Genomic DNA, 22,635 nt, shown 5'->3' with positions numbered 1-22,635 from the left:
AGCCTAACTCTGTTTTTGTGTTTGGGATCGTGGAATGTTTATTGACTCATTTGTGTGTCTGTTTGGGAATTTTCCTCGTAACAAATTGTAAAATAAACAACTGCTGCCAAATCAGCGTGAAGCTCTTCAGATGCCTTGATGAAACTGGAGCCGCTGTCAGCAGCTGTTGTAGTCGCTTTTTTGGGTCAGATCACATGATGAATGTTTGCTCTGCGTCAGTAGCAAAGCGTTTCGTGTCCTGGCTTTCTGGCAGAGCAGGTCATTTAAGTGAGCTGTTACTTTTAGTTTTCTTCAAGTTATAGGTTGAGACATATTCAAGCCCTGGATTTTCAAACCTTTTTTAATCCCCGCTTCATCTCAGATAGCGGGCTGTTGTGCCCTCCTTGAGTCCTCGGTTTTGACTGACACTGGGAATATTACCTTTTCTCCGTCTTCCTTTTTAAGTGACAAGCTAAGAAAAAAAAAAGGATTATCCCTGAGTGTGTGTGCATGATTAGCATACTAGGCCACATTTATTCATTGTTTCAGAGACGAGCTCGAGGCACAGACCAGTGTTTTCCCTGTGTGTAATTGCTGAGCCTGGCTAAAGGCTAACTGTACTCTAGTACTTCCTCTGTGTGTGAGTGTGTGAGTGACAGGGGAGGTTAACGGTGCCAGCTGTCATCTCTCACTAGTGCTAACTAGCTGCTAATCTCTCCCTCAGTTCCACAATGATGACATTGATTCCCACAGACCATCGACCACCCCATCTGCCACAATAGTCAATTAAACCTGAGCAAAGTGGGCGAGAAAGACGAAAGCCCAAGAGAGGCCAGTGGAAGAGAACAGAGATTAATTTCAAATGGGAGCTAGCGGAAGGAGTGAGAGAAATCTTTGGGAATGTTTTTGTGTGTGCTTACATGTTTGCATGGTTTTGTCTCAGTCACTTAGGAATACGATCTGTGTGCTGTCCATCTGCCGCAGCATGATACGGCTCCCAGAGGAAGTGCCGTAGGTCGTGACATTACTTGAGCTTTATGCTTGTTAGACACAGAGATTTAAACACATGACATCATCAGGATTGTGTATCTACATTAACAGACGGGCTCTGATCTCATGGAACATATTTATTTTTTCCTAAACGTGAAGATTATTTTATGAAGCGGTTTTTCCTCGCCATGTTCAAGTTTATATTTGAAGGACTGGAGGATACAGATTTATTTAATGAAAACAGAATTACGGCACACACAGCTCATCATACCTAGAATTGCATTTTTAAAATATATGAATAAAATAAATACATGTGCCTGCGGCCTCTGAAATTGAGATGGCAGCTTGACCAAAGAATTTCCTCTTGAGTTAATAAGTCGATATTAGACTTTCCACACACGAGTTTAATTGTGTAATATATGTGAGCAGGAAGACTGTCTCCCCTCAGTATTCAATATCTAAATTATTCCTTGTGACAGAATTAGGTCAAAGTTAAATATCTCAATTTGAGAAAGATTTGGTTTTACATTTTTACAAACGTGTTAAAAGAAAATGTTTTAGTCTCTACTTAGTTCTTATTGAATAAAATCATTCTCTTACATATTTTTATTAGCAAAAAATAAAGAATGCAGGATCTCAGCAGTTTTCAGATTCCTAATATTCTATTTTGCAATGGTTAAAAATAAACTACACAGCAGCAGGGTATTGGGTGATGACATTATACCTCCTTGAGGTTTTTTTCTGGCACAATGTTTTGTCATTTGGATCCTGGAGTGAAAGGAATTACAGAGCCCCTGGTCTAACGGTCAGTTTGGAGAAAGGCTCGTTTGAGCTACAATAGAGAACAGTGTTTGTAAGGCAAATAGGCAGCCGTCAGTCAGGTTTACGTGGCCCCTACCAAGTCAGGTTTCTGGGAGAAATCAAGGTTTGGCAGGGAATTTGTGAGAGCTTCTATGCACAGCAATGAGTACTCTAAAATCTACCTCTGCATGCTGCTGATCAGTAATCATATTTCTTCCTCCGTTTATGACCTACTGCTGACAGTTTAAATGCATCACTGAAAAAAAGACGCTGGAGTTTTTCTTTCTTTTGTCCCTCTTTAGACTGAGAGGAGCAGGCTCTGCAATAACAAGTCACACATGTTTTCTTTACTATATCCATGTGGCTGATATCTGCTGCTGAAGCCATTTTATTTTGATATAGCTATGTCAGTGTTGGTGTCAGTTTTAGCGTATTAAAATAACAAGGATGCTCTGCTACAGTACTTGTTTTTTTTAGTTTACCACAGTGCAGTCTCAGTCATACTATCCCTGTCTGAGGTCTTTGTTATTAACATGCTCTGAGTACAGACCAAACAAGAACACATATTTTATACTTGCTTGCCAAGATATTGAGTTTCTGTTACATAGATCCTCCTTTATTTGTTGGGTTTCTATTTTGAACTCGTTTTTAAAAAAATGAACAATAGTAATACTCATTCAGAACCTCCCATGTTGTGTTTTTTTCATTCATATTTCTCTTCGGTGAGGCCACATGAGGCTCTTAACATTACCTTCAAAGACCAATAATTTACTTCTCTTTCTTGGCAGTGCTCTTTTTCAGACGTGTCACTGCAGTCATGTGGCCTGTAGCGGGCCCCCAGACATAGTTCAAAAACAGCAGCGTCGTGGAATATGATGACTTGACAGGCAGGCCTTTGCATACTTAATTACTGTGAAAAGATACTTAAGAGCTTTTCTTATCCCACAAGACCACCCTTGCTTCATAACTCCACCCACTCCAGAAAAGGGAGCAGATGTGAAATATGCTGTTAGTCACATACATGCCTATAACTGCTTCAAAATACTTGTTTGTTTATCTTTGGACATAGTTGAAATTCTAGATAATATCATATGTTTATGGCACTGAGAGGACAGTACAATGGACGGAACTGTGGGTAAGAAAGCAGAGATTTTGGCATTTGAGTTGCAGAAGGTGGATGGTTTAATCTGCGGCGGTCACAAAAGGAACAGAAGGTATAAAGAGAGGAAGTGGTAAAAGAGGAAAATGTGCGGGGCAGTAGAGCAGAAAGAGAATGTCAGACAGTGAAAGAAGGGAAATACTGACAGAGTGACAGGTCGTGTAAAGTCTTTAGACTCTACTGTCTCCGCTGTTTGTGTTTCTCTCACCATGGGGTCCTGTCCTTCAAAATAAGACTGCCCCGTTTGAGAAGGGCCACCCCGGGGCCTCCAGGTCCCCACTACAGAGAGAGTGTGTGTGTGCCAGATCTGGAGAGTTCGAGGCTTGTTGTGCTTAAGTGTGGTCTGTTGTGTTTTTTCTTTTACTTTGTGTGTGTGTGTGTGAATACGAAAGAGAGAATTAGGTTTTATAGAGGTGTGTTTTTTGTGTGTGTGACGGTCTGTGCTGTGTTATGTGTGTGTGTGTGTGTGTGTGTGTGTGCGCGGACATTCATGGTGTTGAATGCATCTGAAGAGGCTGATTAGCCCATTCACTCTGCAAGAGACAGACAGGTCCTCATTCAGTTTAAAAGTTCCTGTTTATTTCAGTTGAACTCTTGATTATCCTGCTTTTTTTTTGACAGTCTATTGAAGCTGCCAGCCCAAATTAAGCAATCATTTATTTATGCACAGAACAAAAGCACTGCCTGGTGCTGATTTTTGGCAGACTTTTCCCATCTACATAGCTCCCACCGCTGCTTATCCAGCCTCACAATGCCTAGTAAAGAGAGATTTGAGAAGAGATTGGAGAGATTTTCCATTGCTCAAATACTGCTCTGTATCCCCCTGTAGTAGTAGTGCAGGTTTTCATATGAAGCTGCAGGGTATTGTATTGAATCCCCTCACCTAATAACATGGCCAGCGTGTTAGGACAATATGCAGTTTATTGAACTGACAACATGTTTCGAAATCAGAATACATAAGGTGGTGGCTACCTTCTTGCTTTACAGTGAGGATTATTGCATTTTTAATTGTGTCATTCATTTTCCCAACTAACAGCCATTTATAAGTCTAAAAATAAAATTGAAATCAAACAATAGTGCAAATTGTCCGATGCTCTTTTCCAGAGCCAAAGATGACACCTTTGAGTTCTTGTATTCTCTTTTGCTTGTTTGCAAAAATGGATTTTTGTTGCATTTATTAGATAATGAAGGGGTTGTGAATACATACAGGTAAAATATATGACATGCAACAAAGGTTGGCGGGAATTATTGTGGATAATGTCATGACATTAGAATAGAATAGAATATTTCTTAATTGTCACTGTGAAATCGATTTTAAGACAGTGTTACAGCAGTGAAATATTGTTGTAGCATCCTCTGTGGCAGCATTACACAAGTAAAAAAAAAAACGTGTAAGGATATATAGTATAAAATATTAAGGCAAAGACTATGAGGAAAAGGAGGTATTTACTGGAGACGGTATTTACAACATCGTAAGTGGCATTTGTATGTCCAAGTTCTTATCCAAACACAACATCACCATTACAACATCACAAAAGAAAATTAAAAGAACTGGACCAGAAGCTAAAAGCAAATAAAAATATGAAAGATACCATCAGTATTTCAAATAGTTCGATTGACAGTTACAACACATTTAGAAACTTAGACATTAGACAAGTAGGGTTTATTTAAAGTTTCAGTAACTGAAAAAAATACATAAAGTATGGACTTGGTCAAGTGCTTTAATGTACGTTAGCTGTCCTTTCATGCAACTCCACCTCATCCTGATATCAGCAGTGTATTTGTTAGAGTGGAGATCCATCTTTCTCTCTGCTTTATTTTTATTTTCCTGATGTCCATCTGTTGCTCATTTTCCCTCCTCCTTCCAGATGTTTGCGTGATGTCCAACCTGCTTTCACATACCTTCCTAGTGTATTAATGATGGCATCTGGCCCGCTGTGCACGTCTCCCTGCACCCCTTCTTATGTTCACGTGACCCATCGTATGGATTCTTTGCTGTGGTCCGCCCATGCTGTTGGTGTGGAGCCCCTCGGTGTTCAGCTGCGATACAACACGTAAATATAGGTTATCCATGTCTTATGGTCTTAATCTGAACCCATGACCCAGTCCGGGAACTGTGTGTGGAAATGTGTGTGTGCGCGCCTGGCCAGAGATGTTTAACCCTCACGGCTAAGCCTAACTTCACACTAACATACACACAAACATACACACACAAAATCATTGATCCCCTTGTCACGCAAAGCCACTCAACACAAGCCAGCGCTGACATTTTCAGCATACTGCGGGTCAGCACCAGCGTCAGCTTTAAAAGCTCTAGTGCTACTAATTGTGCACTTATCGGGCCACATGCAGCTCTCAACGCGCCCAAAATATCTCCCATATAAAAGCATATAGGGTTTTTAAACAGTTCAGATCAGTGGAAACAGGAAATGGCTTCACTGTGTTTTTAATCTTTCCACTGAGTTTTACTGTGATTTTTAGAAAACGAGGTTGCTTGTATTGCCGCTTCGAAAACAATTACAGCCTTGAATGTTCTGCAGATAAATAAATTACTCTTTGTGCACATTTTTAAAAACTTAACTCTTTCCAAAATACAGATGAAATAACATTGTTCTTAACAGTTTCTCTTTTTTTTTTGCTGAAATAGAAGAGTAAGATATCTGGTTAACTGGCAGCTAGTTGCACTGCTGCATGTGGTACATCTCTGCTTTTTTTTTTTTTTTTTTTTTTTTTAAATCTCTTCCATCTTTTTATCTCCACACTGCTCCAACCCGAACATCCCACACACTCTGTGACTCTCCCAATTAATCCAAGGCACACTCCTCCCTCTCCATCTTCCAGAATCTGCTGTCGGACTGCGTCTTTACCGCTGCTGCATCCATTCAGATCAACGTGGCTGGGCCTTGATCATTGTTAGTGGGGTTTTTTTCTGGCTATTCCTTTTCGTAGCTGAGATCAGACATTAAATATAAGCCATTGTACAAAAGCACAGTTTGTAACACGTTTTCCTCCTGAGCGACGCTTTGATATAGATACAGGAAGTACACTAAAAATACAGAATATTAGGAGAGGAGTTTGCTAGATTTGGTCGTATGTATGTGTAGTTTAAGTCCAATCTGAGGAATGATGTTTACCAGGAAACTTCAGCACATATTGCATTGTACAAGGTCTTTTATTTTATTGTTCAAAAAACTAAAGCACACACTTATTTTAAGAATACATTGATCTAATTTTATATTTTAGAATCTCAAATGCATTTGTGTCTGTGAGCAACATTTTGCAAAATACATCAGTTTGATTCTGTAGATGGTAGAAACAGTTTGTCGTCTGGCAACAACAGAGCATAAATGCAAGTGGTAAGCAGATGGATATGCAATGTGTTAGGACATGTGTGGGAGCTCTGATTCAGCTCCATTGTCACACTCTCGGCTCCCGCATCTACATCTCTATCATTTCGTTTGACACTCTCTCTTTTATTCTTCTCACTTTCTTTTATTCTCACTTTCACACTTTATCTGTGTCGGTCCTTGTGTCCACGTTTGCTATACTTTTTGGATTGTTGCCCCATTAACAGGGTCCTACCACAATGCAAGCGTGGGTGAGTGTGTGCGTCTGCATTATTCTCAGTGCGACATGGTCCTGTGAGAGTCTCCACATCACCTGTTGCCATGGTAGTTAAATAGGCAGAGAAGGAAAGGGTGGAATGGAGGGAGACAGGCAGGCAAGGGAGGGAGGAGAGGGAAATTGGATGATGAGTGCATGTTCTGGAATAGACCAAGGAGAGGAGGAGGAGGAGGGAGAGGACTGCAAATAAAATGCAAAGAGAGGAAACAGGAGCTTCGTACTTGCTGCTAAGTCATTTGGATGTAAAAATACACATTGCTCTGGAGGGCTGTTTGTCTTTGAAAACTGGAAGAATCACAGAAAGTCTTTAAAAATCTGCGATATTTACAGTCACGGCCGTGTAATCAGGGAGAAACACGGTGTAGTTGAAGCTCTCCACCCACATCAATGAAGAGATGGGCTTTAGTCGTGGTTATTATAAGGCGTGAAGCAGAGACACGCTGCAGCTGGGGAAAGTCACCCCGCAATTTTTCCCTTTGTTCATTGTTGTCTAGCAAAGGCAGACATGACAGACTGGGCAAAGATATCATTTCAAGTAATTTCAGACTGTATCATAGATGGTTGGCATTTCTCTTGTTAGCATAGATAATAATATTAACCCTTCTTACACCTGACTGGATGAATATAACACTCCTTAGACTAAACTACCCCAGCCTGAGCTTTAGACTTATTTTAATTGACTCCCGAAATTGTGTTCATGTTTGCTGACTTCCTGTTTGGAAGTTTTTTGTTTTGTCATAACCAGTCAGTAGCAAGAGAAATCTGGCCTTCGAATGTCACCTTCAGCTTACAGAAGCTGCAGTAGTATCTACTATAGGGGCAGGTAACTTGACATGTTGGCATTGGTCTAAGAAGCGTGTCCAGAGTTGTTCTAAGTCAGTTTAGGTCAACTTGTACAGTAGCTGTGATGTTGGAATTGACTCCATTCCTAATCCTGCCAGTCCTGATTGGTCAGTTGTAGCCATAACCAGTGGAACAACCATCAGTCTAGCATAGCTCCACATCTATTTGAATCACTGAACAGATCTGAAATATGGACAGCAACTCAAGGGTCTTACATGTACCGGGCTCTGATGTAGTTGTTAGCGATGTTCAGGAGTTTAGAGAGAAGCAGTGGATCATTCTGTTATCTACACGCTATCATTTATATTATTTACCAGACATAAACCTTTTTTCATGTGTATTTTCAAATGAAAGTAGGAAAAACTGAGCACATGAAATGTAGTCGGTTGGGCCAAGCTAGAGAAAGTCATGGTTGTCCATGTGATTCAGAAATAAAAAGAACTGACAAAATGAAAGGAGAACTGGAGTAAAATGAGACAAAAGAAATAAAAGCTCAATCAGGAAGTGCGAGGAGAGAATTCTGATAGAAAAGGAAGAAATGCACGTTGTTGTTTTTTCAGATTTCTTCACAGAAAAATAATAAACAAATTGTAAAATCAAACAGTACATTGAGATACATTAGAAAGTTCAGTGAAAGGTAATCAAGGGAGGAGGACAATGGAGAAACAGCACTGGGTTTAGCACATCAAGAGAGTATATTGATAGTTTTTGTCATGAAAAAACAGGACTAAAAAAAAACAAAAAGAGTAGGGGAAGTCAATGAATGCTGATGTTGGAAGAGAAAAAAAGGGAAAGGAGAAGTGGAGGTGGACAAGTGCATGTCAGCGTAATTGCCAGGAGTAAATGAGAGGCAAGGAAAATAAAAGATGAATACAGGAGAAAGAAGATAGGAGGAGAGGAGGAGGGGAAGTGGACGTGAAGGGGAATGCCATTAACGGCTTTGTGCGCTCCTCCCGACTGAACGCTGGACGGACACGGATAAACCAACAAATGAATGAAGGAGGGAGAGAGTGTGAGAGACCGGTGCCCCTTTCTTCACTGTCTTTTCAGAGATTAGGGAGGAGAGCATCACAGTGTGTGCAGTTCATCTATTCATGGACAACGCCTGTGTCTCTCACAAGCATGCGGGAGAAGAGAGGAGGCTCGTAGCCAGAGTGTGTGATTGTGTGATTGTGTGGTGTGAATTTTTGCTGCGAACACACTTGTCATGTGTGCGTTTTGGTGTGAGAAAGTGGAAAATGTTGCCTGAGATTAAACCCAGCCAGGAAACGTGTAGAATATAGAAGCAGCATAGAGAAAACAATGGTCTACTAAGATGATAAAATGGAGAAAAGAAAAAAAGCAGGTGAGCTGGAGCAAGGGGAGGGAGATGGAGTGATCATGTAATTGCTCCAAGACTGAGCTGCAACAATGCGCTTCTCTCACACTGGAGAGAGCAAGAGTGAATGTAATTGGCTCTAATGTATGGTGTGCAATAACGGAGGATGCTGTTAATAGTTTGAGTGGTGAGGAGGCGGGGAGATGGAGGGATCGAGTGGCAGGAGAGAGGCAAAAGCAGTACAGTTTCTGCGGAAGGAAATTAAGGATTTAGCTCTCATAGCTAGTGGATGTTGTGTTGTAGCTTCTTAATGGAGGTAGAGCTGATGTGGTCTGACGGCATTTGTGCTGCAGGGCCTGACCAACTGATTTGAGGGCGAGCTGTGGCGTGAGACAGGGATGGCACGAGAGGACGGAAACGAAATGGAGAGTGGTGCGAGGATGATGCGTCCAGATGGACTTCAGCGAGGTTTAACGGGGAAAAGCCAGGTTTTTCTTAGATAAATTCCCCCTCATCTGTCACAAAGAGGTGAAAGTAATGGTACCTTCTAGCAGCGCATTAAAAGATCAGCATTTTAGTTCTGGTAATTTACAGGTTTAATGGATTGAGGTTATTTGAGTCGGTGTATATAAATATCCCATAAAAACGCATCTTAGAAAACCGCTTCCTCGAAAAATGTTTCCTGAATTCTGTTTTATTTTTATTTTATTCCTCATTTCTTTGGATTTTGTTGCAGTTTTATTTATTTTGCATCACGGTTAAGGTCTGAAAGCACTTTACAGAGTACTTCAAAGCAAATCACGCAGTCAATAAAAATCACTGACAAGCTCTATCGAAGCAAAAGACTGTTTTGCTGCTTGTGGAAATCCCTAGCCAGATTACATAGTCACGCACATCAGAACACAGTTGGAGAACTTTGGGGTTTTTTTTAAAAACGGGGGGATTTTTGAAGAAGGTATTGGTGCCAGTTCAGGAGCTGTTTCTTTGTAAGCTCAGACCCAACAACCTGTCACCTTGATCTGACCACGGCACAAAGCTGGTGACAGTTTCAGGAAGTGTGTGTTGGTGTGTGTGTGTGTGTGTGTTCGTGTGAGGTTCTCACACTCTAAACACTCCTTCCAATCCATTTGACTCTCTAATCCACCGGGAAACCGCCACTCTTTTCTACGTTCCACCCCAGCTTTCTCCTTTTTTCCTCCATCCCTCCCTCCCTCTCCACTACTCCTCCTCCTCCTCCTCCTGCACTTGAAAAAAAAGTGTATGAGTTTCTGCAGAGCTGGCTAACTGGATTTTCTACAACTCCTCTAAGCACCAAACCACACACACAGTAAAAAAAAAAAACACCCACCCACTGGCTAAACAGGCTACTTAGAGATATTACACTTCCAATAACTCAAGTGTTCATGGTTTGGATATGAATCCAGATCAGTGCAACCAATCCCCTTTTCTTGGCCTCCTTCCCTCCTGCTCTCGGACAGCGTGGGGAGACAGGAAGGAAAGAAGAGGAGAAAGATGGGGGAAAAAAAGGGAGGAGCTGAGCAATAAAAGATGTAATTAGTTGTATAATTGGTTACCAATATGAGACTGCAGGGGTGTTAACACCGGAATCAGCATAGTTTGTGGTTGAGAGAATGTTGATAGCATCATGGGAAGAACTGCTGACTGTTGAGCAGTTTATTTGCAAACCATATTTGTAATAACGACATTTGAAAAGGAGCAAAACAAGCACATCTCCATCTGAGCCAATTCCCAAGAGCTGTGTTGTGCAATAGAGTGAGCACAAGTTATAGCACAGAGTTGTGGACTTTTAATTCCATCCGTTCCCTGAAGGAGAATGTCTCTAGGTAAGATTATGCAAGGAAAGAAAAATGGTCAGCAACTTTCAAAATCTCAGCTCTAGCGGGCATTTCAGAGCCTAACAAGCTCGCTCATGACTGGAGTTTATGTGCTGTCCATCAGCATTCTGTCACATCGTTATCATGTTCATGATTGGTTTTCATACAACGTTCTCAGTAAACAGGACCCTTGGGGAGGAAACACTGTTCAGCCCCAAATGTTCCAAACTAGGGTAGAAAAGCTCCACATGCAAGACTTCTTGTGGCATTTTTTTTCCATTCTTGTTTCTTTTTGCCTCCCACTTTAAAGCAGCTTTTGCTATCACTTGTCTGCCAGGAGTGTAATTGCTTGCATTACGTGACTAATCACATGCCTCTCACTCACTGTCCTTCTCTCAGTTTTTCTTTTGTTGATTTTCTTACTTGAAGCTTTTTTTTTTTTCTCCTCCTGTTTCTCTCTCCCTCCCTCCCTCCCTCCCCCTGGGTTTCTTTGGAGAGAAGGAGTAAAGAGAAAGAAACTTAATCCTTCTATTGAACAAGAGGTGGACCAGTCAGAGGCTTTTTTTTTTCTTCTCATTTTCCTCTGTGTCAAAAAACCCACCCTGCCTCTCATTCCTCTTTTCAATTCCAAACACTCACAATTGCTTGTCAAAAGCATTCGCTCGCACACACGAATAACAGATTTATTTTTGATCATATTTTCATGCAGCATTGTCTCTCAGTTTGTTTGTGTGCTGATGTTTGACCATTTGTAGAATTAGTCTGTGATATAGTGTGAGGTAGCTATTAAAAACAGCTTCTTGTTCTTGTTATTGTAACTAATAGGTTTAAATGATAATTGTTATTATTGTTGTTATAATAGATAAAATAGGGACACCCTCCAATTACACCATTGAGCTGGCATAACTCATGAAGCATAAGGTTTCCCATGCACACAGCTCAACTAGCAGCACTCACGCTGCACTAAGGGCTCTTATGAAAGCTGAAATTGTTGGATAAAAATGGTTCTGTGAAATGTTTCTCACAAATGTAGTTGCTCAATGACTGAGGTCAGGCCACCATTCATACAGTTTTAAAGCTACGTGGGGGACGTGTCAAGTTGAAGTATAGCATGATGGATGGGTTTTTGGAGGACATCGTTTGTGTGGTGTCCTTCAATAATAGTGGATTTTGAATTCTGCTTTGTGTGGCTTTGGTTTAATTATATTTTATCAATGATTTAGTTTTGTCTTTCTAGAATATGCTTTGAGTTTTATAAACCGAGTTCTAGTACAAGTTGTGTGATATTCCAGTAACACAACCAACCAAATAAGGAGACTCCATTTGTTGATCCATAACGGATGAGCCTTGGTGCCGGCCTGCTGTAGATTTCAGCTTAGAATTCCTAAACAGTTAGTTGGTTTGTAAGGTCTGTTGAGGTTAAATTGAAGAGCTTCCTAGACACAGATATAATGTGTCCCTGTTGTCTTTAATAACTGCGAACATATTCTCTCATGTGTTATTAAGTGAATTCTGTCAGCTATACAGTAAAGTAAAGAAAGCGGTAAACAAGCAGAAAGCGAGAGGCAGAGATCGATTGCAGGAAGCCGGTGTGCTACATTTCCTTCTACACCTCCTGCTTCATTCTTCCACATCGTTCCATGCTTTAGCAGGAGCCTGCCTTCACCCCCAGGCGAGGTTTGCGGGCTTTTCCGCTTTCCTTTCCCTGCTAGTCCATCACAACTGACATACAAAATGCCAGGCAATCCACTCGAGTTGTCCTCCATGGAAAGCTGATTGCCATCCCCCTCCTCTCTTGTTGGGTGGCACAGTTAGGCCACTTAATATCAATATTCTCTTTGTGCAGGGAGATGGGGGCAATTGCCCTGACTGTCAGAATAATTGCACACAGATATCTGCACACATGCGATTACTTGTGCAGACACACAAGCCCAGCTCAGTCTCACACACTGGAAAACACAATAACTGGGACACACACTAAATACAATAAAGGCGACACACAGACACACACACACGTGCGCATGTACACGCATGTAAGACCACATGCACAGGAGAAATGGGCAGAATGGGGCCATGTAAAGTAGGAGTCACAGGCATATTCGCTCCAGCTAGTACGAGGAGACGTGAAGAAAGCCGCCATTCTTCCAGGCAGGGAGACACACTCATGCAGAAAGCAGCTACCACACATTTAAGTGTGGCCTCAGGCTCGTACCAAAAGTATGAGTGAGATGGATGGACAGGCAGGGACAGGGACTGTTCTGTAGATTGAGGCCCACATCAGTTTGAGCTGAGGCTGAGGACAACAAAAGACTGATCTTGAAATTACTTTAATCAGACTCATGATGACATATTTCATCAGTTGTGTTGTGCGATCATTCACAAAGCACTTGCAAGTCTGGGATGTTGTACACACACAAATTAAACTGAGACACTGTCACATAAATTACGACACTGCCTGTAATGTAACAATGGCCACTGGATGCTTCTTAGGCAATTTAGATGTTTCACAAAAACATTTGTCTAAGACGACCATGTGAACAAAATAAGTCCAAATAAGAAATTGTTTGCTTTTTTGGGGCATATTTAGACACAAATCTTTGATCGTCTTTTAGTCAGTGCCTACAGACAAAGGTGGTTTACTTGAACAACACAAGGAAAATAGCTTTTCCAATAATTTCTGTGGCAAAAACATCAATACTTGTAATATTCTGTAGTTGAATAATGTAAGAACACACTTGGCATCAGAAGCTAGATTGACCCGTTATGCCTTGTTTTGCATAATCGTTCTCCAGTCTCGGACAGCAGCTCGCTGAAATTCTTGACCACCACCATGCAAATTTCCTTCAGCTGCCAGATGTTTGAGGGTTTTCTTGCATGTGCTACCTGTGTCAAATCCCCTCACAGCATTTCAAGGGGATTCAAATCTGGGCTTTTACATAAGCCGCCTTTTTTTTTTTTCTTTTTGATCCATTCCTTGGTGGATTTGTTAGTCTGATTAGGATCATAGCCCTGCTAAAAGGTCCACCACGGCTTCAATTTCAGCTTTTGGACAGATGGCCACACATCATCTTCAAGCACTTTTATATGTATGTTGTAGAATTCCAAGCAGAATCAATGACTGCAAGCTGTCCACTCCCCGAGGCAGCGAGGCAACTCCAAGCTATAACATTTCTCCAACCATACTTCATAGTTGGTATGAGGTTCTTCTCCTGTCTTTGATCTGTGCCAAACATGTCTACTGTTACTTTGGCCAAACAGCTCTTTGAATTATCCGCACAGAGCACATTATTCAAAAAGGCCTCAGCTTTGCTCGTATTTTTTAACTGTAGTTTTGTTCTTTTTGGAAAGCAAAGGCTTTTTCCTGGCCCGCCTCACATGCAGGATAAATTTCTGTGATCTCTGTCTGATTGTAGACGTCTGCACTTTGACAGCTGCAAGAGTTACCTGCAGATCCTGTGATGAATTCTTGGAGACTTTTTTTTTTTCACATCAAATGCTTTGTTCTTGGGCTGAATTTGTTGGACCAGAAGGTTGTTTGAAATCTGCGGCACTTGTACATGGTTTTCCCTATCATGTAATGATTTATTTCAAATACTTTGGAAATCTTCTTAAGTCCTTTAGCAGAGTAAGGCATCCACAACCTTTTTTCTGAAGGGCTTAGGGAGCTCTTTAGGTCTTAGCAAGAGGACAATTCAGACTTTAAAGTGAAGAGAACACCAGATCCTAGATGTCAGAAGTTTCCCCTGTCACTACCAAAGATGCTCTAATCCCTGGCAGCCCCTCATTCTTAATTTATGGATTTAAATGTGTTGCAAAAGCTGTGAATCATGCCATCCTGGTGAGATTACTTTTTCCATGGAACCAATCTGAGTTTTTTTATTCTTTTAAACTATGAAAACAAAAAAACATGTTTGTCTGCACTGTGTCAATGTATGTTCCTCTTTAAATATGTTCTAAAAAGGCTGACCGTTTCTATGGGAATCTAAGAGCTTTAAGCTAGAAGGCAGCTTGATTTCTCTTTTTGGTTCATGAAGATGTTTCACCTCTCTCTCCCAAATGGCTTCTTTAGTTTTCATGAGACGTGCTTGTCTTTTGCAGCGCAATCTAACCATAAGGTACCTGTCCACTGTGAAAGTCGGTAGCAAAGTGAAAGGTCACTTTCCTGGTAAAAGGAAAAAATCTGGAATTTAAGTGCAAATTTAAACAATGAAAAGGTTTAAAGAACAATACTGTAATATGTGGGTTGAACCAATAGCTGCTAAAATGTGAGATTTTATTGGACGCTCGTGTTTCCCACTCTTCACTTCCCATACTTTCAGGTATAGAAGGATATATTTGAAGGAGCAGTTGGCTGTGTTGATCAGCTCCCACATCTGTCATGATGTTTATGTATGTCTCTGATCAGTCCTAAAATCGTGCCTAGTCCTGTACAGTTGGCTACTAAAGCATCTTTGTAGCAACAGCACAACGTCTTCACCCTTTGTTCAGTAATTTCTCAGAGACATTAGAGCATAGCGCCTGTGGGTCAGATATACACACTGTTTATTATGAGGTTACTATAGGTTATGTAGCTGGCTCACAATTAATGCTTGCGTGCTTCCTGCATTTTTATGTCCCAGCAGAGCTCGATCCAACCCTACATGTTCACACGCAAAAAAAAAAATGCATGGGCTGTAAAATGCTTGAATTATTGAATGAAGCTGAGTGTGAGTGTGTGCAGACCCTTACATATGTTTCTGTGAAATGCTCAGAACTATGTCACACAGCTCATGCTCCACTGCACCCATTTACTGGTGCAGCATCCTTCCAATGTGCAGATCTAGACCATACCAATTGAGAACGATCAAAACATACTCACAAGGCCTGACTCCACACAGAAACACACACACACACACACACACACACACACACACGTCCACTGATGCATGGCGATTTGCACAAATGCTCTCATACAGTCTGTAGGCATGTAGTGTAGCCTTTGTTGTAAGCAATCAATATAAGTGCACTATTTTGTGACATGCATACACATATTTCACACGTGCACAAGCGCGCGCACACTCACACTCGCATGAAGGGCAGTGCTGTGTGCAGTCAAGCTAAGTGTTGTGTTTCATTGCTCTGGTCTCCATTCAGTGCTGTTATGGTTCTGCTCTGATTTTTCTGTTATCGCTTGTAAAAGCTGTATTGAGCTCCGCTTTAGTGCACTCGGATGATATGAACTTTGAAATAAGTGAATAGATGCAGGTCACATGGACGCCAACTGCCCACAGTGAGCATAATGTTGTTCACAGTTGCCGATTTATGAGCACATCGGTAGAATATGTTGATGATGTTGGCTCTATACAAAGACAAGATGTTTTAAGATGTGAGTCTGGGTAGTTTGCTGCTTGTATTCTAATTGAGAACCTAAGAGGGTTTTTTCACTAAAGGCATATTTTTTTAAGTTAAAAACTATATTCACATAATCACTTAGGTTCAATCCATTGGTACCTCACAGAAACATACTATTAGTAGTTTTTCTTCTTTATGAAGCTCACAGCCAAGGCTGCCACTTGTGAGAAACTGAGAGAATATAAGTTGTAGATCTGTGTGCACTTTCACGAATCTCATTTTATGTTTTGTCCCGTCTCATGTCCTGCGGTGCATTTTTATTATTGAAGCCCTAATTTTATTTTGATGGCACAGCAGGTTTTTGGAACAAACTGATGAATAATTCACCTCTACAGGATAAACCACGAGCTAAAGAGAGGAGCTCCAAGTTGCTCAACACAAAGGAGATATTACTGTAGCGGTTACACTGAGTGAATTCATCTCTGCATCTCCTGTTTTTATACTTCATCAAACTGTCACCAGAATTTAAAAAAGCCAAAGTAAAATCACACAGAATCCCTGTTTAAAATCTTTATGGGTGTCAGCAGTAGCTGTTGAATGAATTTTCCAATCATGTTGGGAATTCTACCCTGCGGCTTGAAGGTCACAAGTCTTACTCTCTAACCTTTAGTTCACCACTGCAGTGTACGGAGTATATATTCTGTAGTGTGTGAACAGCCCTGCTGTTTGTTTGCTCAATTTATTGGCACATGGTGGCGGCTCAGCCTTCAGAGGTCTGTCTTGCTGTCCCCTGCTTCAAAGCAATATTTGGTAATATGATTGCCGCTATACATATTTCATCAGCTTCTAAATATTGATGAAATATTGAGTAGTAGTGTAAGTTGCAGCAGAGGAGGTAAAACGCGCTTGTCCTCCCTCTCGCTTTTCCTCTATCCTCTTTGATGGCTATTTCAGGGTAAATATGAGCCTTCTCATACATGCCACTGATAGCAGTTAACTTTTTTCCTGAGCCTGTGTGTGTGTGTGTCTATATATATATATATGTGAGTGTGTGTGTGGGTTAACGTCATACAAACTCTTTCCCACATGCATGACAGGTTTAATAACAAGCCTGTCATGCTGGTTTGCACTGATATTAGAATATAGCATTTGTAAGATGAACTGTGTGGGTGTTTACAGAGGATCTGTTGATAATTAACAATATTGTACAAGCTGATGTTTTCAGCTGACGTCATAGAGTTTTGTTACAAGTTTTAGCACAAATTAAAACCCTGTTCTTCCCATTTCTTTTGTCCTTTGTCTCCTCCAAAGCCTTTTCATCCGATGGTAAACCTGGTGTGCAGCGCTGATCTGAGGATGTTCCTGTGTGCCCTGTACGCCCCAGTGTGTACTAAGTATGGCCAGATGTCCATGCCATGTCGATCCATCTGCCAGCGGGCCAAGGATGAGTGTCATAAACTCATGGAGATATTTGGAGTAGCTTGGCCAGATGACATGGAGTGCAGCAGGTATAAATGCATGATATGTTCAATGAACTCTGTGCATAAAAGTATAGACAGTGTCACTGAAAGAGTATTGACAAGTCAGAGGTATATACAGCTGGTAACAGTTTTTGGGTTCATTCACAGTATATGTTATATATTCACACAACTGAACCTTCAGTTTGTGTTTTGAATACTCCTGTATACTGTCTTTGACTGTTACTTCATGTTTCTCTACCATATCTTCATACTGCAGCTCCACGCTTATTTTTTATCTTTTATTCTGTCTCACTTGTTTTCACAGTCTTTGCATTGAGCTCTCTGACTGCTTTGTGTACATTTCTCTTTTACATGTTAATACACTCAGTTGCCAGTTCACGAGGTGCATATATTGTCCTTATTTACAAATAACAGACTGATATGTACAGAAATATAAAAATGTAAATAAGTAGTGCAAAGTGATATTAATGATATTTATTGTGCAAAATTGCAAGGGATGAGTAATGTGTATCGATTAGTCAATCTTATCTTTTGTTGTAGGCGCTGTTTGTGCTGCAATTAAGTTGTATTGTTTTATGCAAAGTAATAGTTGTTAACATTTGGTTGTATTCATAGAGGTCACTGAAAAATTGAAAGCAGATTAAGCTGCATGGTCAGACATACTTTTTATTCTCCAGGTTCCCAGACTGTGATGAACCCTATCCTCGTCTTGAGGACCTGCAAACCAGCTCTGAACCCACTGACCAGTCATCCATGACCGTTCAGAGAGATTATGGTTTCTGGTGCCCCCGAGAGCTAAAGGTCGACCCAGACCTCGGTTACGCTTTCATGGGCAGGAAAGACTGTTCTGCTCCGTGCCCCTCGATGTTCTTCAACCAGCAGGAACTGACCTTCACTCGATACTTTATCGGAGTTGTCTCTATTGTGTGTCTGTCGGCAACGCTCTTCACCTTCCTGACGTTCCTCATTGATGTTACAAGGTTTGAAAGGCTGAATGTTGTCTAACGTTTTATAGCAGTTTATTTAGTGGCATTTCTCCAAACACTTCCAACCTCAAGAACTATCAAGGATTTTGTAAACATGTCCAAAAAAGTCTGTAAAAACTGACTAAATGGAATATAAAAATAAAATCAGTTGGACTTAAAGTAATGTGCACATTTAAATTTAAAGGAAAGTGGACAGTACACTAAACCAGTGTTCTTTTATCTTCAGGTTCAGATACCCTGAGCGACCAATCATCTTCTATGCGGTGTGTTACGTCATGGTGTCGCTGGTGTTCTTCCTGGGCTTCCTGTTGGAAGACAGGGTTGCTTGCAACGCAGTCAGCCCTGCTCAGTTCAGGGCTTCAACCATAACACAGGGATCACACAACAAGGTGAGCGCTTTAGGTCATTTCCATGTAGCATTTCTGCACTAACCTCACACATTTACCTCTTGGTAATGATTTAGGTTGATCATAATCCTGTTGGATGTACTGTGTAATGTACTGGAAAACTTCTTCATTAACAAGCGTTTTGCAAATCTGTGATGCTGTTACAGGGTGAAAAACTTCTGCAGACACATTGTGTTTTTGTAGACAGTACGACAAGCCTTTTATTGTTATTATGATGCATGTGTGCTCTCTGTTTACCTGCAACACATTTAATGTCCGTAGACGTATACTCTTAAATTGATAATCCAATCAGGTCTTACACTGCAAACAAAGTCATTGCAGAGCCTACAGATGTGCTGAATTCTGCCACTAATTTATGGTTATAAAAGTCATTGCCCCCACTTTTCTCTCTCAGGCCTGCACCCTGTTCTTCATGGTCCTGTATTTCTTCACCATGGCCGGCAGTGTGTGGTGGGTCATACTGACAATCACTTGGTTCTTGGCCGCGGTGCCTAAATGGGGCAGCGAGGCCATCGAGAAGAAAGCCCTCCTCTTCCATGCCGTTGCCTGGGGCCTCCCAGGGGCCCTGACTGTCACCCTGTTGGCCCTGAATAAAATTGAGGGAGATGGGATCAGTGGAGTGTGTTTCATAGGGCTGTATGACATAGACGCCCTGAGGTGGTTTGTTCTGGCACCACTCTGCCTCAATGTGGCGGTAAGTACAGTCACAAGATAAATGAGTGGGTGGTTGGATGAAAGAAGTGATGAGTGCGATGGTCGCATGGATGGATGGGTGAAAAGATTAATGGGTGGATAAAATGATAAAGTGTGGGAAAGATGGATAGATCAGTAAATGATTGGTAGATGGTTGAACATCTTTGGCCTGTCTGCATGTCAGTCATCCAGCTCTTTAAAAAGTAATCAGCAATTTTAATCTTATGAGATCTATCAACGAGCCTCGACTTCTCATTTGTCTTTCTTTCTTCAGGTTGGCGTCTCCCTGCTTTTAGTGGGAATCGTCGCTTTGAACCGCGTGCGCATGGAGATCCCGCTGGAGAAGGAAAACCAGACCAAACTAGTGAAGTTCATGATTCGAATGGGAGTGTTCTCTGTGCTCTACCTGGTCCCCTTGTTGACTGTGATCGGGTGCTACATGTACGAACACACCTACCGGAGCATTTGGGAGACAACATGGATGGAGGAGAACTGCAAGCGCTATCACATCCCCTGTCCATACAAGGTAAAGAGAGAGGAACATGTGATGGGGCTATGCTTGCAAGATGAACTATGGGTTTTTTAAGAGGTGGTATAATAATGCGATGCTTCAGGAAGACACCACTGGTGCCTGTCAAGGAGGTGCAAATATAAATAACTTTAAAAGTTAGCATCAGTTGTACTGTAACTGTATACTTGGATCATTTCCTGAATTCCGCGGGTATCATGAGATAAATACGCCTGTTGAGTAGCTCAGCAAAACCCTCCTTCTGCCATATGTCTGAAAACAGATGACTTCTTAGGAGCTGCCTGTCTTCTCAGCTGGCCGCTGAAAACAAATACACAGATAGACTTTTGACATGATATCCAGCTGTATTCTTGTCACTCAGACTCGGTGCTGGTTGTCACACTGCCAAAGTTAGCTGGTGTAAAGTACTCAGGTGTTTGCTCCTGAGGATACAGTGTCTGTCTTTCCTCTTTAAATCACTCACAGAGCTTCTATCTTTAAGAGAGAAAGTGACAGTAGGCAATATTTCAGGGATGTATTCCCAAATGTAGTTGCTGATGGTTAATGAAATGCAATCATTCAGATGATCAAAAAGGTTGGAACCCATCCAGCAGTTCAGTTAGCTTTTATAAACCCATTACTTCTGAGAAAGACTTAAATAATACCCGCAGGGAGCGCGCTTTGTGAACAGTTGCTCAGACTTGTGAAAGCTGTACAATTTTACAAGAATACAACCAAATGCTGGGAGATGGAGAAGGTTTGATGTAAACAATAGCCAAGACTGCATGTGTTTGTAGAGCTGAAGCAGCTCCGTGGCTAACAGGACAATATGTGAGCTGCAGAAACTTTCTCTTACAGTAATGTCAAGAGTGGCACCAGTTTTTGTTATTAGAAGCAGCAAGCCCTCCGCCTCCTCTCTTCCCAGTCTTTGATCCGTTCCTGTCAGCCCGAACTGTCTGAAAGCCGTCGAAGGTAACAACAGGGTATGGAGTAATTCCTGCAGCCATGTCTCTGTCAAACACACAACAATAGAGTCATGGAAGTCCCCTCGATTCCTCACCAGGGCCATTAGCTCATCCACCTCATTCTCCATGATGACAAAAGGGAGACACGGCTTTGATCTCCTAATTATCGCCTCATTTTACCCAAAATGATAACATCTCTCTAATTTTACAGGAAAATGTTTTCAGACAACTGTTTTAAAAAATGAAAGAAAAAAGGAGTGTAATTATTGAGTTCTGACGTTTTAAACATTGATCATAGTTTGTAACAGACAATTATGGCAATAATTTCAAAGTTTCTCTTTCAAATAAGTTCCTGCCTTTGTTGTTAAATGTCCCATGTCTAATCCGTTAACGTAATTACAGTAATGTTATCTCTAAAAGAAACTACAAGAAGAACACCCAGGTGGTGCTCAGCTGAAATTGTGATTTAATGATTAAAAACTAAGTGTGTGCTTGGGTTGGTGAGTGTGTAGGATCGAGGGCTGGCACTTCGATGTGTGTGTAGCTGAGTGAGAAGGTATTTGTGGAGGAGGGGACCAGGGTGCAGTATGCATCATTAGCTCAGCTAATACAGCCCTCCTCACCAACTCCACACAAAACTGGCATTTTTGTTTTGCCCTTTGTTTCTTTGTCTCCCACTCTTTCAGCTGGTTTTCACACACTTCCATCTTTCAGTCTCCCCCTTCCAGCCCTCTGCTCCGTCTCTCTCCCAGGGCTTGCTCAGTCATGCTCTGCTGCCTGTACTCTATGAGGGCTTTGTAGCGGTTATGAAGAGTGGTGGGAGTGTGGTGTTTTACACAGTCTGGCACTAAATTAATAACCAGATAAATGTGCACAGCGCAGACACAAACATACTCCATCGCTGCTAGTCACAAGTACGCACGCAAGGCAAGGAAACACGTCAAACTTTTACTTCAAAAGCATCTGTTTATGTTTCCATTCTCCACCATTATTACGTCGGAGCACCGTTACAGTGGTTTCATAATAGACAAGTGCCAGCTAATTTGTGACTGACACACTATATGAGAGGGTGGAGGCAGGTGCAGCAGCTTATGTTACTTGTTAGTGTATGTGTTCGTGTCTGTAGCTGTGTGTGTGTGCGAGAGCTGGTGAAGAGAGACCCCCTTTACGTCCTATTGTAGCTCTGGAATTTCAATATTGCTATGTGTTACTTGATCTTTGCCCTGAGGGGGGGTTCTGCGTGCAAATGTTAGCGTGTGAGAGACAGGGTACAATTTCATGTTTTTGGATAATTGAAGATTCCATCAGCATTGTTCAAGTTCAAGTGACTTTCTTTGTGTGTGTGTGTGTGTGTGTGTGTGTGTGTGTGTGTGTTCATGGGTGGTAATGTACTGAAGGCCCAGGGCTTCTTGTTTTTATCTCAGGACCTAAATCTGAGACATTTAATCTCAACCCAGGCGAGACGGACTTAAGCTAATTAATACAGACCAATTGTTCTGGTCTCTGCTTCTCTCAAAACCCAGAAACACCTAATCTTTGTAAAACTCCTCCTCCCCAAGGAGTCGCCATCGTAGATACCGTGAGTGCCAAAGTAGTTTGTCAGCAGCACCGTTATTGAGATTTCACCTTCATTTTAATGGATAAAAAATAAAGCTGTTGAAAAGTCAACTTAACTGAAGGTAATGGTTTGTCTACAAAATACTTCAGTGTGTGTA

The 22,635-nt window shown here is 41.4% G+C and overlaps 1 protein-coding gene across 1 annotated transcript in view; it reads left to right on the top strand.

Annotated features, from left to right (window-relative positions):
• The window catches only part of LOC103371416 (frizzled-3-like), a 30,193-nt gene that overhangs the window by 3,904 nt on the left and 3,654 nt on the right, over nucleotides 1-22,635 (top strand). The window contains exons 2-6 of the mRNA XM_008300740.1: nucleotides 17,192-17,388; nucleotides 18,039-18,341; nucleotides 18,574-18,736; nucleotides 19,149-19,448; nucleotides 19,722-19,973. Of these exons, the coding sequence (XP_008298962.1) occupies nucleotides 17,192-17,388; nucleotides 18,039-18,341; nucleotides 18,574-18,736; nucleotides 19,149-19,448; nucleotides 19,722-19,973 (1,215 nt within the window). The remainder of the gene's footprint in view (nucleotides 1-17,191; nucleotides 17,389-18,038; nucleotides 18,342-18,573; nucleotides 18,737-19,148; nucleotides 19,449-19,721; nucleotides 19,974-22,635) is intronic.

This window comes from Stegastes partitus, unplaced genomic scaffold, assembly GCF_000690725.1.
Source record: "Stegastes partitus isolate 25-593 unplaced genomic scaffold, Stegastes_partitus-1.0.2 Scaffold1582, whole genome shotgun sequence".
Lineage (NCBI taxonomy): Eukaryota > Metazoa > Chordata > Actinopteri > Pomacentridae > Stegastes > Stegastes partitus.
Note: the sequence above shows the minus strand (reverse complement) of the source record. Positions and strands in the feature narration are given on the sequence as shown.